A 12,577-nucleotide genomic window follows, 5' to 3' on the forward strand; every position below is an offset into this window, starting at 1 on the left:
TCAGTCTGGAGAATATTTTTCGAATCTGCATTTATTTGGATGTTTGTTTTGTATCCATGTTGTCCCTGGAAATATGGTCCAAACAAGTCATCAGAGCCAGGAAACACGTGGGCCAAAATTACCAAATGTAAACAAACTAGCAGACTAGAAGACCCCAAAAGTGCTTCTATTTAAATTCTACAATTCTACTTGGCACTTGGACACATATTTACACTTGTTATATAACAAGTTTTTCTGAGCACAATGATTTATTTTGCCAATATTTTTTCCACATGTAAATGTATTTAATTTTTTAGCAATGAGTTACACATGTATTGGATTTAGTCCTCTATGGAGCATTAATATAATTTTCTAGTCCAGCTTTCAAGTTATACAATCTGAATCAGTACTAATTAAAAATCAGTTGTTAGGTTTTGGTCTTTTTTTATAGTCTTCTCGATTTTATTTCAAGTTAAGTCATGAATGATACTGATAGATTTTTTTCATGCAATACGTCTTTATTTTCCCAGGTGTTATAAATGAAGGTGAATCATAAAAAAACCCTTTTGGGTTTAATCTTTTTTAGAAAAAATTCAAATTATACACTTTTATTATACTGTTTTATTTGCTAGATAGATATATCATTATATCAGGGGAAATCCCTAGATGGAGCTGTTTTGTATAACTATTGTATTTTTTTCAATAATGTTTTTGGATTATTTTATGCTTTATTCTTTCGAGTTCATAAAGCTCTTCAAAGAAAGACTTCATGATATTTGTGATCTAGCATGGATATCATGAATTATCATCGCTTCTTTTTTCTTTTGAGCTCTATTTTTTCCTTTCCTCCAATTTGTTCTATTACCCAACATCGCTACCCGGCTGAAGAGGCCTCCATGATATTGTTTCTTAGAAACTCTAGTCCAAGAAATAACGAAAAATTATCTTAGTTTTACAAGCTTATCATCTTTGGTTTAATAATGTAAATTTCAATTCTTTTAGCTACTGTATGTGTAAATTGATTCGATCATTCTATAAGGAAAATATTTTGGTCGAAGCGAAATTCTCCCCTTCAAGCACAACGACGAAGGGAGAAACACTACGTTCAAAGTGAAAAGTGCTTATAAAAAATATCAAAATCCCTGATTTGAAAAAAAAATTATCTCACTTTCGATATCGATCACGGCTGCCATTTTTTGTTTGTACTTCTAGTCTTGTGCGCATAACGAATCAATCGCTCTGATTGGTTCAGAATGAAAACAATCGATCGACCGCATACATTTCAATAGAAACAAAAGATTCTACAGCCTCGCTTCAAATAGATGAATAGCGCATTTCTTATCCTCTTTTCCCAAATCTCTGTTCGTAAGAATTGCGCAATATTGTGTTGCGTTGTCAACACACTTGGATGATCAGTGCCAAATGTTGTCAGCTGCTTCTGTTCCACTCGTCGGAAAATTTCGAGAGCTTCTTTCAATTGACCGGTTTCTTGTAAGCATTGCGCAATATTGTTTGCGTTGTCAACACACTTGGATGATCAGTGCCAAATGTTGTCAGCTGCTTCTGTTCCACTCGTCGGTAATTTTCGAGAGCTTCTTTCAATTGACCGGTTTCTTGTAAGCAGAACGCAATATTGTGTTGTGTTCTCAACACATCTGGATGATCAGTGCCCAATATTTTTAGCCGCTTCTATTCAACTCTTCGGAAAATTTCGAGAGCTTCGTTTGTTTGACCGGTTTCTTGTAAGCAGCAGTACGCAATATTGTGTTGTGTTCTCAACACATCTGGATGATCAGTGCCCAATATTTTTAGCTGCTTCTGTTCCACTCTTCGGATAATTTCGAGAGCTTCGTTCGTTTGACCGGTTTCTTGTAAGTAGTACGCAATATTGTGTTGTGTTCTCAACACATCTGGATGATCACTGCCAAGTATTGTCAGCTGCTTCTGTTCCACTGGTCGGAAAATTTCGAGAGCTTCTTTCGCTTGACCGGTTACTTTTAAGCATTGCGCAATATTGTGTTGCGTTAGTAACACTAAATGATGGTCATCATCATGTTTTTCGAGTAAATTGTTTAAGATCTGTTCGAAAAAAAATTGAAGTCTCTGAATGTCTCCGTTTGTTTCGAATAAATCTATCAATAATACTTGATGTTCTTTGAATTCCATTAAGAGTGCACTATCTTGATCACTATTGCAAATATGATGGAAATGCTGATACCAGATATATCCATCCATCTTCAGGTTATTTCTTTCACATATCTTTAGATCTTCGATGAAAACTGCTCCAAGCCTTTGTATTATTTCTTCACGTTTATCACGTTTATCAACTTTCAAGAATGTTTGTGTTAAGGAATGACACGTTAGCTGCTGTTCAGCATACGAAGTGTTGCTATTTGACAATGAGATATTTATGATTGAATATTTTGATAAAAAATGGAGTATGTTGTTCAAGGTTGATACGTCGCCATTGACACATTTGAGTAAGAGACCTTTCTTGATATCTCTTCCATCTAGATATGCAATGATGTTGGTTAGCTGGATAATGGCGCTGTCTCCTTCGTTCTCGATTCTCTCGAAAGCTAATGATAAGGTGGTGTAAACGGTCGTTTTTCCGATCTGATCCGATTCCTTTGACATGTACTCCTTTTGTCTCTTATTAAACTCGGTAATGTAAGTTTCTATATCAATACCATGCTCGTTAATGTAGGATACTGCTTGTTGCATACCTAAAGGATGACACCCGAGCATTTCATAGAGCTGCTTGGTCGTGGATTCTGTTTCATCCCGTTTGATATTTTGTTGAAGAAAGATTTGAGATTCTTCAACTGTGAAAACATCGAGCTTGATAACTCGGAAACGTGGATCCCATACTTGGCATTGTGATGTGATTAGCATGTGTATTGCATCATAGTTTGCCGTTGGAATGAATTTACCAACGTCTTTTTGATCATCAGCGTTATCGAAGATGAATAGAACTTTCCTTGGAATGTTTTCTTTTTGTTCCGTACTAAAGAACCTGTACACAAGGTCCGCAATCTCCTCTAACCTTCTGCACGATCCGTCAGGTTTTTTGGTGTTGATTCCGCATCGGTCAGCAATATCGCCAAACGATTTCAGCATAGACATATAGTCATTACAATTCACCCAACAGACTGCGTCCTCGTAATACTTCTTTTGGAAGCTCTTCCAGTAGACTTTAGCTGCTTCAGATTTTCCGCAACCTGGTAATCCACTGACAACGACTCCAAACTTTGTGTCATCTGCATGTTGTAGAAGCATTGCTGCATGGATGTTATCAATAACTGCTTCACGATGGTGATGGTTGGCAACAGGAGGTTGACAGTTGTAATTGAAGGATTTGATTTTTAGCAATCTTTTCGCTTCAGCATCCATCACTCTCATTTCCTTGATTCTTTCCAAATCCTCCTTTGGTACTCCTAAATCCATCAAAGGTTTCTCGACTGCATCAAAGATATCGTTGAATTGTTGCTCGTCGAGTTCAGGTGGTGTTTTATGTTGCAACCAGTTTCGGATTTTCTGCAGAATATGATGCTCGCTATTGAAAAACTCTGTCAGTACAAAAATCAGCAAGCTTGTATCGAACAGTTTAACATTTGTTTCGCCGTTCGATGGTAGGAGAAGGTTAAACTGGTTAACATTGATGACTCCTTTCTTCCTACATTTTAGGATTTGCTTTTTCTTGGTCTCAAAGAATTTGTAGATTTCCTGAGGATCTTCAGTCTTCATTTCATCAAATACTTTCTCCTGAAGTTTCTCGTCAAACTTTCCGCGTAATTTTTGACATTTGTAATAACGTATTTCATCTTCAGTAGCCACCAATTTTGGTTTCTCCTCCATCGTGCTGAAAATAATTCATTAGTATGCTGTTTTTGACATGTATTAAAGGTTAAGCGATGCTTCAAGAGTGCTCTACAAGGCGAAGGAGCATAATACAATTTTCAGGAAAAAAAAACAATTTTCTTTACAGTACTCTAAGTTTTCCGTTAATACAATCATCAGCTGTCTTAGATAAATTCATCTCGATTCGCAAAAAAGTGACTAGAATGACGTAGAAAAAAAGTGAAAACATGAAGGCTAACAAGAAACGGAATGAGTCATCTTTACCTTTTTTGTTCTACAACTCTCAATTTCCGTTCTTTACGTCGTTGTATTCGGGATTATGCTGGAAACCTATGGCAAATATAGAATTGTAACTATTAAGAGTGAAGTCCTCCTCTACTTTCTGGTAGATAGCTATCTAAAGAAGAGCCTTTTGGTCGCCTCCGACTGCGGTCGCAGACTTAAAAACATGAAGGTCGAAAAGAAATATAATGAGTCATCTTGTTACCTTTTTGTCTTTTTTTTCTGGTGCTCTCAATTTGTTGCCCTTTACCGTTGTATCGTAATTGTCCTGGAATCCTATAACAAGTATAAAACTATTACTAGGCGTAGCTTTTACCGGTGACAGGACAATTGCCCCCTGGACAACTGCCCCCGGGACAAATACCCCCGGACAGATGCCCCCAGAACAATTACCCCACTGACAATTTCCTCAATGCCAATTACTCCTTGCGACAATTGCCCGAGGACAATTACCCCCAGACAATTGCCACACAGACAATTGCCCCCAGGACAATTGCCCCCCCCCCCAGTTCAATCGAAAAAATAAATTCTGAGAAGATATTCAAAATGAACCAACAATGGTGACATTTTATTTTTGTGACTATATATATTTCGATCTTACGATCATCCTCAGGTCTAAAATCAAACAATTATAAACAATTAAAATTTTAATGTCAACGCATGACTTTTGTATTCGTCCCTAGTGTTTAATTTTGGTTTTAATTGATTGATTAACAAAGCCTCAAGAGTCATTAGATATTCTTCTGAGATGGTGGATGATGCAATTATCTCGACATCATCGATAGAAAGTTCCCGTGCGCAAGCATTCATGTGAATAGAGACAGGTGCCCTTGGTGAACAATGTTCCTTTATTCGTGTGATCAAAGCCAACAAAGCCAACATAGCACGACTGACATCGTGAACATTTAAATTTTATAAACGATCCAACTCCTAAAGGATTTTTCAATCGGACGCTTCAAAGATGGTAGCACTGTTTTTAAATTTCTGATTTAAAAAATTATCTTACACGGTGCATTCAATCTATACTCTTAGGTTCCAAATAAACGGCCCCCCCCCGCTTGTTAATTTTTCGAAAATTTTCCAACCCCCCGGACCTTATTAGGACCCCCCCCGTTTATTAATCTCTAAGAATATTTTCAGCTGTCAAAGAGAAGGCCCCTCATTTTGCTCTAAATAGCCTGATTTTAGTCTATTTTTACCTTATTTTTGGGTTTCAGAAGTACAATTTCCAACCCCCCCGGCAATTAGGTCCCCCCCGTTTATTTAAATCTAGAAAATTTTCCAACCCCCCCCCCCGTTTATTCGAACCCCCCCCCCCCCCCGTTTATTTGGAACCTAAGAGTAGAGTGATTTCTGGAACTGTTCTGAAATCTTTCCTCTGTATTCAATGAAGAACTTTTTCTTTTCTTCCTGATCCTCAACATCATTTTCCTCAGGCTCATTCGAGACACTATTGATTTTTGCTAAGGTAACTGTAATGACTGATTCAACAAATTTCTCTGGATACTGGTTCCGTTTTAAGATTCTTCTCGCACGATTGAGACTTTCATCGAGATTTTCAGATGTACTACAAGCTCTGTGAATTCTATATACCATCCCTATTAAAGTTGACCGTTTGCACTGTAATGGCGCAAGAGCATAAAAGTTCATAATTAAACCCGTATCAGTTGGCTTTGTATACCAAGTAGAGACTAGCTTTTTACCTTTACGGATTATTCTCATGTCAAGAAAAGGTATAGAATTCTCGTTTTCTCTCTATCGTGAACTTTAGGTTATTGTTTAAACCATTCAAATTTGTTAAGGTTTCATCAATTTTAGATTTTGCAATATCGCGTAAGATATCATCCATATAACGATTGTAGATCTTAGAGCCTTCACTGATTTTTGTTTCGAAGGTGCTCATCCAGCCATTTGCTAACATTGGAGCTGGAGGGCTTCCCATAGCGAGGCCGTCGGTTTGGCGATAGAAGCCATCATCCGTCAACATTATTACGTCCTTACTACAAATCGTTAAAAGTTCAATAAAAGTTTGTTTATCTACTGGAGGTTTTGGGTAATCACCATCATACAATAGATCTGAACAAACTTGGATGGCGTCATCTACGGGCACGTTGGTGTATAACGAGACAACATGGAAACTCACAATCTCCGCATCCTCGTCTAACTCAATTTCATCCAAACTCTCGGATACTTCCTTCGTTGAAGTATTTATGTTACACTCAGAAACGACAGACAACCAATCAGTCACCTTTTTGGCGATTTTATAATAAGATGATCCCGGCATCGATAAGACAGGTCGAAGAGGTACATCATCCTTGTGGATTTTTGCCAAACCATAAAGACGTGGTGGTTGACTTCCAATAGGCTTCAGTCTATCATAAATTCTGAGACCATCACCTTCGAGACAATGCTTGATCGTTAGAGTTAGTCTTTTTGAATTTCTTGTTAGTCTTGCTGAAAACCCTTCAAGAATGCTGTATGGAAGTGTATGAATATGAAAGAATGCTATATGATTGCATGAAATTTTATCCAAGAGAGACTTTTTATTCGAACCTCAGGAGAAAGTATATTGCGTCATAAATCCATCTTAAAACAAACATGTGTAACCAAAAATAAATTTTCGTGAAGAGAGAGCTAGCTCAAAAAATAGGCGATTAATTTAAGTAAACAGAACATTATTAATTAGAGTTTTGGTAATTGTCCAGGAATTGTTATATTAATATTGCCTGTGGGGTAATTATCCTGGGGCATTTGTCGAGGGGCAATTTTCCGGATGGCAATTGTCCTAGAATCCTTTTACTATGCAAAGTTTTAACGTTTTAAAAGCCTTTTATTGAATTTTACTGTACGCCATCTTTTGTTTACTTTGTAAGAACGGTGTATCACTGTCTATCAAGATTTATCGATTCGATTTCTAAATGCTTATAAGAAAAATAATTACATCGTACGCTCAGCCATCCCGTGTTTACTTTCTTAAGAACTAATTATCGATACCGCATTACCTGGCACTCATGGCCCACTATGAAGGAGCTCATATTATTTACCATCCCTATTTACTTTGTATTAACTAATTACTGAAAAACATCCGCTGCGCTTGCTCAAAAAGAACAGCTACCTTATCTGGGAAAACTTCGTCGGGAAAAAGTGACGAAATTTTGGCCAAGTGACAAATATTTTTCCCCGACGAAAATCTTCCCCGAAGAAAATTTTCCACGACGAAGTTTTCCCCGATAAGGTAAATCACCTATGCTAGCTAACCGGGTTGCAAATTTTACGGAACACATATTAACCGGGACGATACTAACAACACAAACACAAACACGCAAAAATGCAAGATTTGCGTTCAATATCTTGCGTAAAGCTACGAGCGCCTCCTTGTTCGCTGTGCTTCCTGCAATGGCAATAATAAAGTCTGAACCCAGGTTTTCAACTTTTTCCAGTTCACCTAAGGCAGCAAAACAGAAATTTAAGTCCATTTGATTTAATTGTGCACTGATCTTTGTTCTACCTACCATTTTTAACCAATGTTCAAATCTAACAATTAAGTATGTTTGAAAAGATAATTTAGAGCACTACAACCTCGTTTCCTGCGTATTATCAGCTTTTGTTAATTACTTTTAGCGCCAGATAATATTGTTATTCTCTTCCGTGTATCAGTAACGTAAATAAAGCTTGGGATATACGTGGACCACGGTTACAGCCTGTGACTCTCTGCTCCCGAATAAATGATGATAATTCTTGCCTAAATCTTAAAAACTCTAACCTCTCGTCCATAAAAGGGATCTTTCAATTAAAAGACCTTACAACATTGAGACTCAAACTTATCGCTCACTTAAATCGAATTTTGCTCGTGATGAGCTTGATCTCCACATTCACAAATTCAACCTGCAACTGATTTATATTCAAGAGTATCGTTTCTTTTACAAAGAAAACGACCTGAAATAATTAGTGACGATATCGGTAGAAACATTCTATTTACAGCATCAGCATCGTAACGACATCAACGCCACGATCGGTGGGATATGCCTCGCAGTCCAGAAGAGTTTACTACCATTACTTATTTCCATCAAAAAGGCAAACGATTGCTGTCTTCTGTGGTAACCCAAAAACGGTTATCAGCTATACTCAACTTATAATCAGGCTCCAATTGAGGAAGTTGAAAAATTTTACGAACAATTGAGTAACGGGATAAGGACGATACCTCCCTTAACAATCTCATCATTGTGGAAAGATTTTAGTGCACGGATAATTAGTAAACTTTCTTATCATCAAGTTGCCATCCGAAATGGCGAATTGATTGAAGAATTTCTACAAAAACACCAACACCTTCTAGCTGGCAACGCACTGTTCCAGAAACCGGAACGGAAACTATGGACGTGGAGGCATCCAGTCGGTTGTTTGGCCCAAATTGACGTCATTTTATACAGAAAACGTTGGGGAAATAGCTTCCGAGACTGTCAAGCTCATACATAATCCGTGTCACTTGCGAGTCCTTGTGCTTTGACTTGTCTCGACTACGCACTCCGTACATCTATTAGTTTGACTGATAGCCTAACATTGAATATAATAAGAAGCCGTAGAATTCCTCCTTAGCCGCCTTAGCTACTATCAGAATATGCTTTAGCTGACGATATTGCCCTCTTGGAAGACACCGTCAATAAAGCTGAGACATAATCGCCACCCAGACTGTTAATCCTTTACTTAATTTCAGACGAAAGTTATGCTCATCAATCCATAAAAAAACATAAAAAACAACACCATTCATTCACTAACTGGGGACTTGATAGAAAAGGTTGACGATTCCTTCAACCTTGGCGGTGGATGAACCAACACAACACGTGGCATAAACACACGCATTGCTGTGCTCCCATATTAAAACTTACACTTGATTCAATTTTTTTCATATGGATGTGAGTCCTGGGCTATGACATATAGATCATGGGACATATACCCGAATGCTAAGACGAGTGAAAAACGTTTTCTAGAGAGCGCAAGAGACCAACAGTTCTACGGTCAAATTCCCAAGTTATTTGATAACATCAAAAGGAGACGCCTAGCAGTAGTTGGTCACGTCTCCAAACCAAACGAATCGAAAACAGTTATAAACTAGACGGCTCTCGTCGTTGCAAAACAGCACGTCAGAACTCCTTAGATTAGAAAGTGGAATTTAATCAATCTCGTGCCTAGCGTCCCTTGTATCATTATTTTAAAATACTAATGAACCTGACAAAATTGTAAGCGCTATCAGAATCGAATAAAAAAGCGAAATTAGGGGACTGGGAACGTTTGTTAACGGTTGCTAAGGCTTGAGCCCTAAACTCCGCCCGGCTTTTTTATCTCGTAAAGGAAAGTTCGGGGAGAGTTCTTTACAAGGTCCATAGGCTTGAAGAATTTGGGGTCCGATTCAATATAAAATTTGTTTGTTTGAGTTTCTCTGTTTGTTTACTTGATTTTACACGCTAACAATACATGACTTGTCAGCTTGCACCAAGCCTATCCGAAACGTCGTTCCCTGTGTATTATCGGCTGTTTTATACTTACTTATCGTCAGATAGTATATTCTGTTATTGTCTGCTTTTCGAATGTATTAAAATCGTCAGAATAACTTTAGATTTGAAACCATTATATTTCTTTTATGAAAGGGAGAATTTGCATCAGCCTAGAGCAGCTGTATTCTCTGACGTCCACAAGTAACGTAAATAGAGCCGGGGAATGATGTTGGCCTATCCTTGTCGTAAGTTCCTTAAAACAACAAACTATATAAGAACATAAGGCTTCGTATCGATGGCTTAAGCTAAGAACAATAACTTAAAAATCAAACAAGAGCCGCAAAGATGCGGATAAATATTTCCTTTACAAATGATAAAATATTTATTGATGTCCTCAAAAGATTTCAAAGTGCTTTATCTTAGATAACATCAAGCAACACAAGTCCCAAGAATTTCAAAATGTTTATGTAATTGCCAGTATTTGCAGGATTATTCCTAAGATGACAAAGGTTCAAACCTACAGATTTATTACGGAGTATATCCAAGCTGAACTCGACTGAGAATAACAATGCAGTAACCAAATTGGCTAGACAACCTTTAATTTTCGTTACTCTTGGTAAGTAATAGCCGCCCTCCGCTAATTAATTTTTCGAAGATTTTCCACCCAGGACATTCTTATTCCAGCCCACCCCCCCCCTGCTTATTAATTTTTGGGAAAATGTTTTTGAAAGTTCCCTTTTTTGTCCCAATTCTGCTGTATTAGCCTCCTTTTAAAAAATTTGCCACCCAGGACATTTTTATTCCAACCCCCCCCCACCCCCCGCTTATTCCAATCCCCCCTGCTATTAGGTACCCGGAAGTAGGTGGACTTTAGTTGGGTTTTAGTATTATACTAGCCGTCACCCGGCGTCGCACCCGCTGACAGTGTAGACCTAAAGCTTTAAAACAGCATCTAATAACATGAAAACCAGAATATGATTCTTCAATGGGAATCAAAACTATAAAGTGCACTTACAAACATCAATTTGTCAGATCTCACAAAATTAACAACCACACTGTCATCATTGACAATAAAACAAACGATTTTCTGTCAAGAGCCTTGTAAACATTCAAACAACTTCCATCGAAATGATCAATCACAGCTCAGTTTACCATTTTAACGCGGTCTGAGGATTGAGCCGAGAACTCTCGCATAGCGCCCGAGCTCCAGCGCAGCGCGCGCCGCGGGGATGAAAAACTTCAATCTGTCAATCATTTTCTCAAGCGAAGTGTACGCGAAGTGATTCTAGCTTTACGATAGTGCCGCGGATCATCAATGGATAGTATTCAATTATCATTATCCCTTTATTTTCATTCCTAGAACTTTTGCAAAAAAAAGGAAAAATAGAAAAGTTGTATTTTTTACTGCCCTATTCATATACTGAATTTGAAAGATCTTCTATGTGGCGTTTTTTTGCAAACTTCGAAAAACTGATTTTTGTCCCACCTTTGCGGGATTTTGGCTCAAGTGCTTGAGTGCAGCATAGGGTACAAAGTCCAAATATGCGTTTCCCGTAATTTTTGTATGAAGAGTTAGGTCTATACTGGCTGAGTAGAGTGTTGTGTTATTCAAATGTCAAAAGGCCTTGGGATAGTGCATAATTATATCGTTTTATTTTAAGTGCTTATTGCCAGAAATATTAGCCAAAAAGGGGAAATATCTGAAATGAAAGAATGACAAAAAGGAAAAAAGTTGTCATGCCAGGCCAGGAAATCACTTGAAAAAATTGTCAATGGACACCAAAGTTTTCTTCATTTTTTAAATGCATATATAATTATGTGGAAAAAAATGTCAAGTTTTAAACGCACATTGAAGAAAATATATATTCATAACAAATGTTTTCCATCTTTTAAATGCACGTGTAAGAAATCTCCAAATTTATAAAGTTTTCCACGTTTTCAACGCGCATTGAAGAAAATAAATTCATAACAAAAGTTTTCCATCGTTAAAATGCACATGTAAGAAATCTCCAAATTTATAACAAAAGTTTCAACCTTTTGCCTTTAAAACGCACGTGGTAAAAAATCTACAAATTCACAACCAAAGTTTTCCACGTTTTAAATGCACGGGGAAGAAAAACTCCAAATTCACAACAAAAGTTTCCACGTTTAAAACGCATGTGGAAAAAAATCTCCACGACCAAAGTTTTCCACATTATAAATGCATGGGGAAGAAAATCTCCAAGTACCAAGTTCAAGACAATGATTCCAATTGTTTAATTCCATATTCAATACAATCAAAATTTTAAGAGTTAACATTCTTCATATTGGCCAAGGTGTTCCGGTTATATGTATCAGCTTAAAAAGTTTGAAATTACAGTTCTGTGAACCGCAACAGAATTTTCCCTAACTGCCACTAGTTAATTCATTGTTGTAGATAAAAACACCAAGGGAAATTCAATCATTAACCAGTCAATTTTGCTCCATGTTTAAATTTTTAGCTCAAAGCTAGCTATAAATCATAGTTCATCGCCAACCATCGCCATCTGACCATTGCGCATTGGGTGGTGCATACCATAAAAGTGAGTTCAAACTATTTTGATGTTGCAAGTATTTTTTTTCAGGTATAACATGGTCAGATTTATCCACAATCACTTTAGGTAAATATACAGGCCAAATTGAAGTTAGCTTGTTGTGAAAGTTGACAAAATGTCCTGTTTTTCCAAGACCATCAAGATACTGTAAGAGATTGTATCTTGTATCTCAAACATCAAATCCAGACAATCGTACAAAAAACATGATCCAATTCAACTCATGAAAGCATAAAAAACAAAAAAAAATAGCGAAAGAGCAACATTTCTCCCAACATTTGTTGTCTATTTTTTGCCTCCATCTTTGTTATGACTGTTAAATAGCAGTATGGTCCGATCAACAATACGCTTTCGGACCGGGCGACGTTTTCCGACCGGCAAGGAGAATAGACCACC

At 37.3% G+C, this 12,577-nt stretch overlaps 2 protein-coding genes across 2 annotated transcripts in view; both read right to left on the reverse strand.

Annotated features, from left to right (window-relative positions):
* Positions 1-1,668: 1,668 nt before the first annotated feature.
* LOC136820318 (uncharacterized) lies at positions 1,669-3,837 on the reverse strand. Its single transcript, XM_067076515.1, has one exon. It carries the CDS (start codon positions 3,835-3,837, stop codon positions 1,669-1,671), a length of 2,169 nt encoding a protein of 722 aa, XP_066932616.1.
* Positions 3,838-5,845: 2,008 nt separating this feature from the next.
* LOC136820319 (voltage-dependent calcium channel subunit alpha-2/delta-3-like) overlaps positions 5,846-12,577 on the reverse strand; it is a 32,638-nt gene continuing 25,906 nt past the window's right edge. The window contains exon 23 of the mRNA XM_067076516.1: positions 5,846-6,596. Coding sequence (XP_066932617.1) covers positions 5,846-6,596 — 751 coding nt within the window. The remainder of the gene's footprint in view (positions 6,597-12,577) is intronic.

Source organism: Clytia hemisphaerica, unplaced genomic scaffold, assembly GCF_902728285.1.
Source record: "Clytia hemisphaerica strain Z4C2 unplaced genomic scaffold, Clytia hemisphaerica genome assembly, whole genome shotgun sequence".
Taxonomy (NCBI): domain Eukaryota; kingdom Metazoa; phylum Cnidaria; class Hydrozoa; order Leptothecata; family Clytiidae; genus Clytia; species Clytia hemisphaerica.

Coding starts and splice junctions, on each gene's coding strand:
- LOC136820318 (XM_067076515.1), bottom strand. CDS start 3,837: ATGGAGGAGAAACCAAAATTGGTGGCTACTGAAGATGAAATACGTTAT.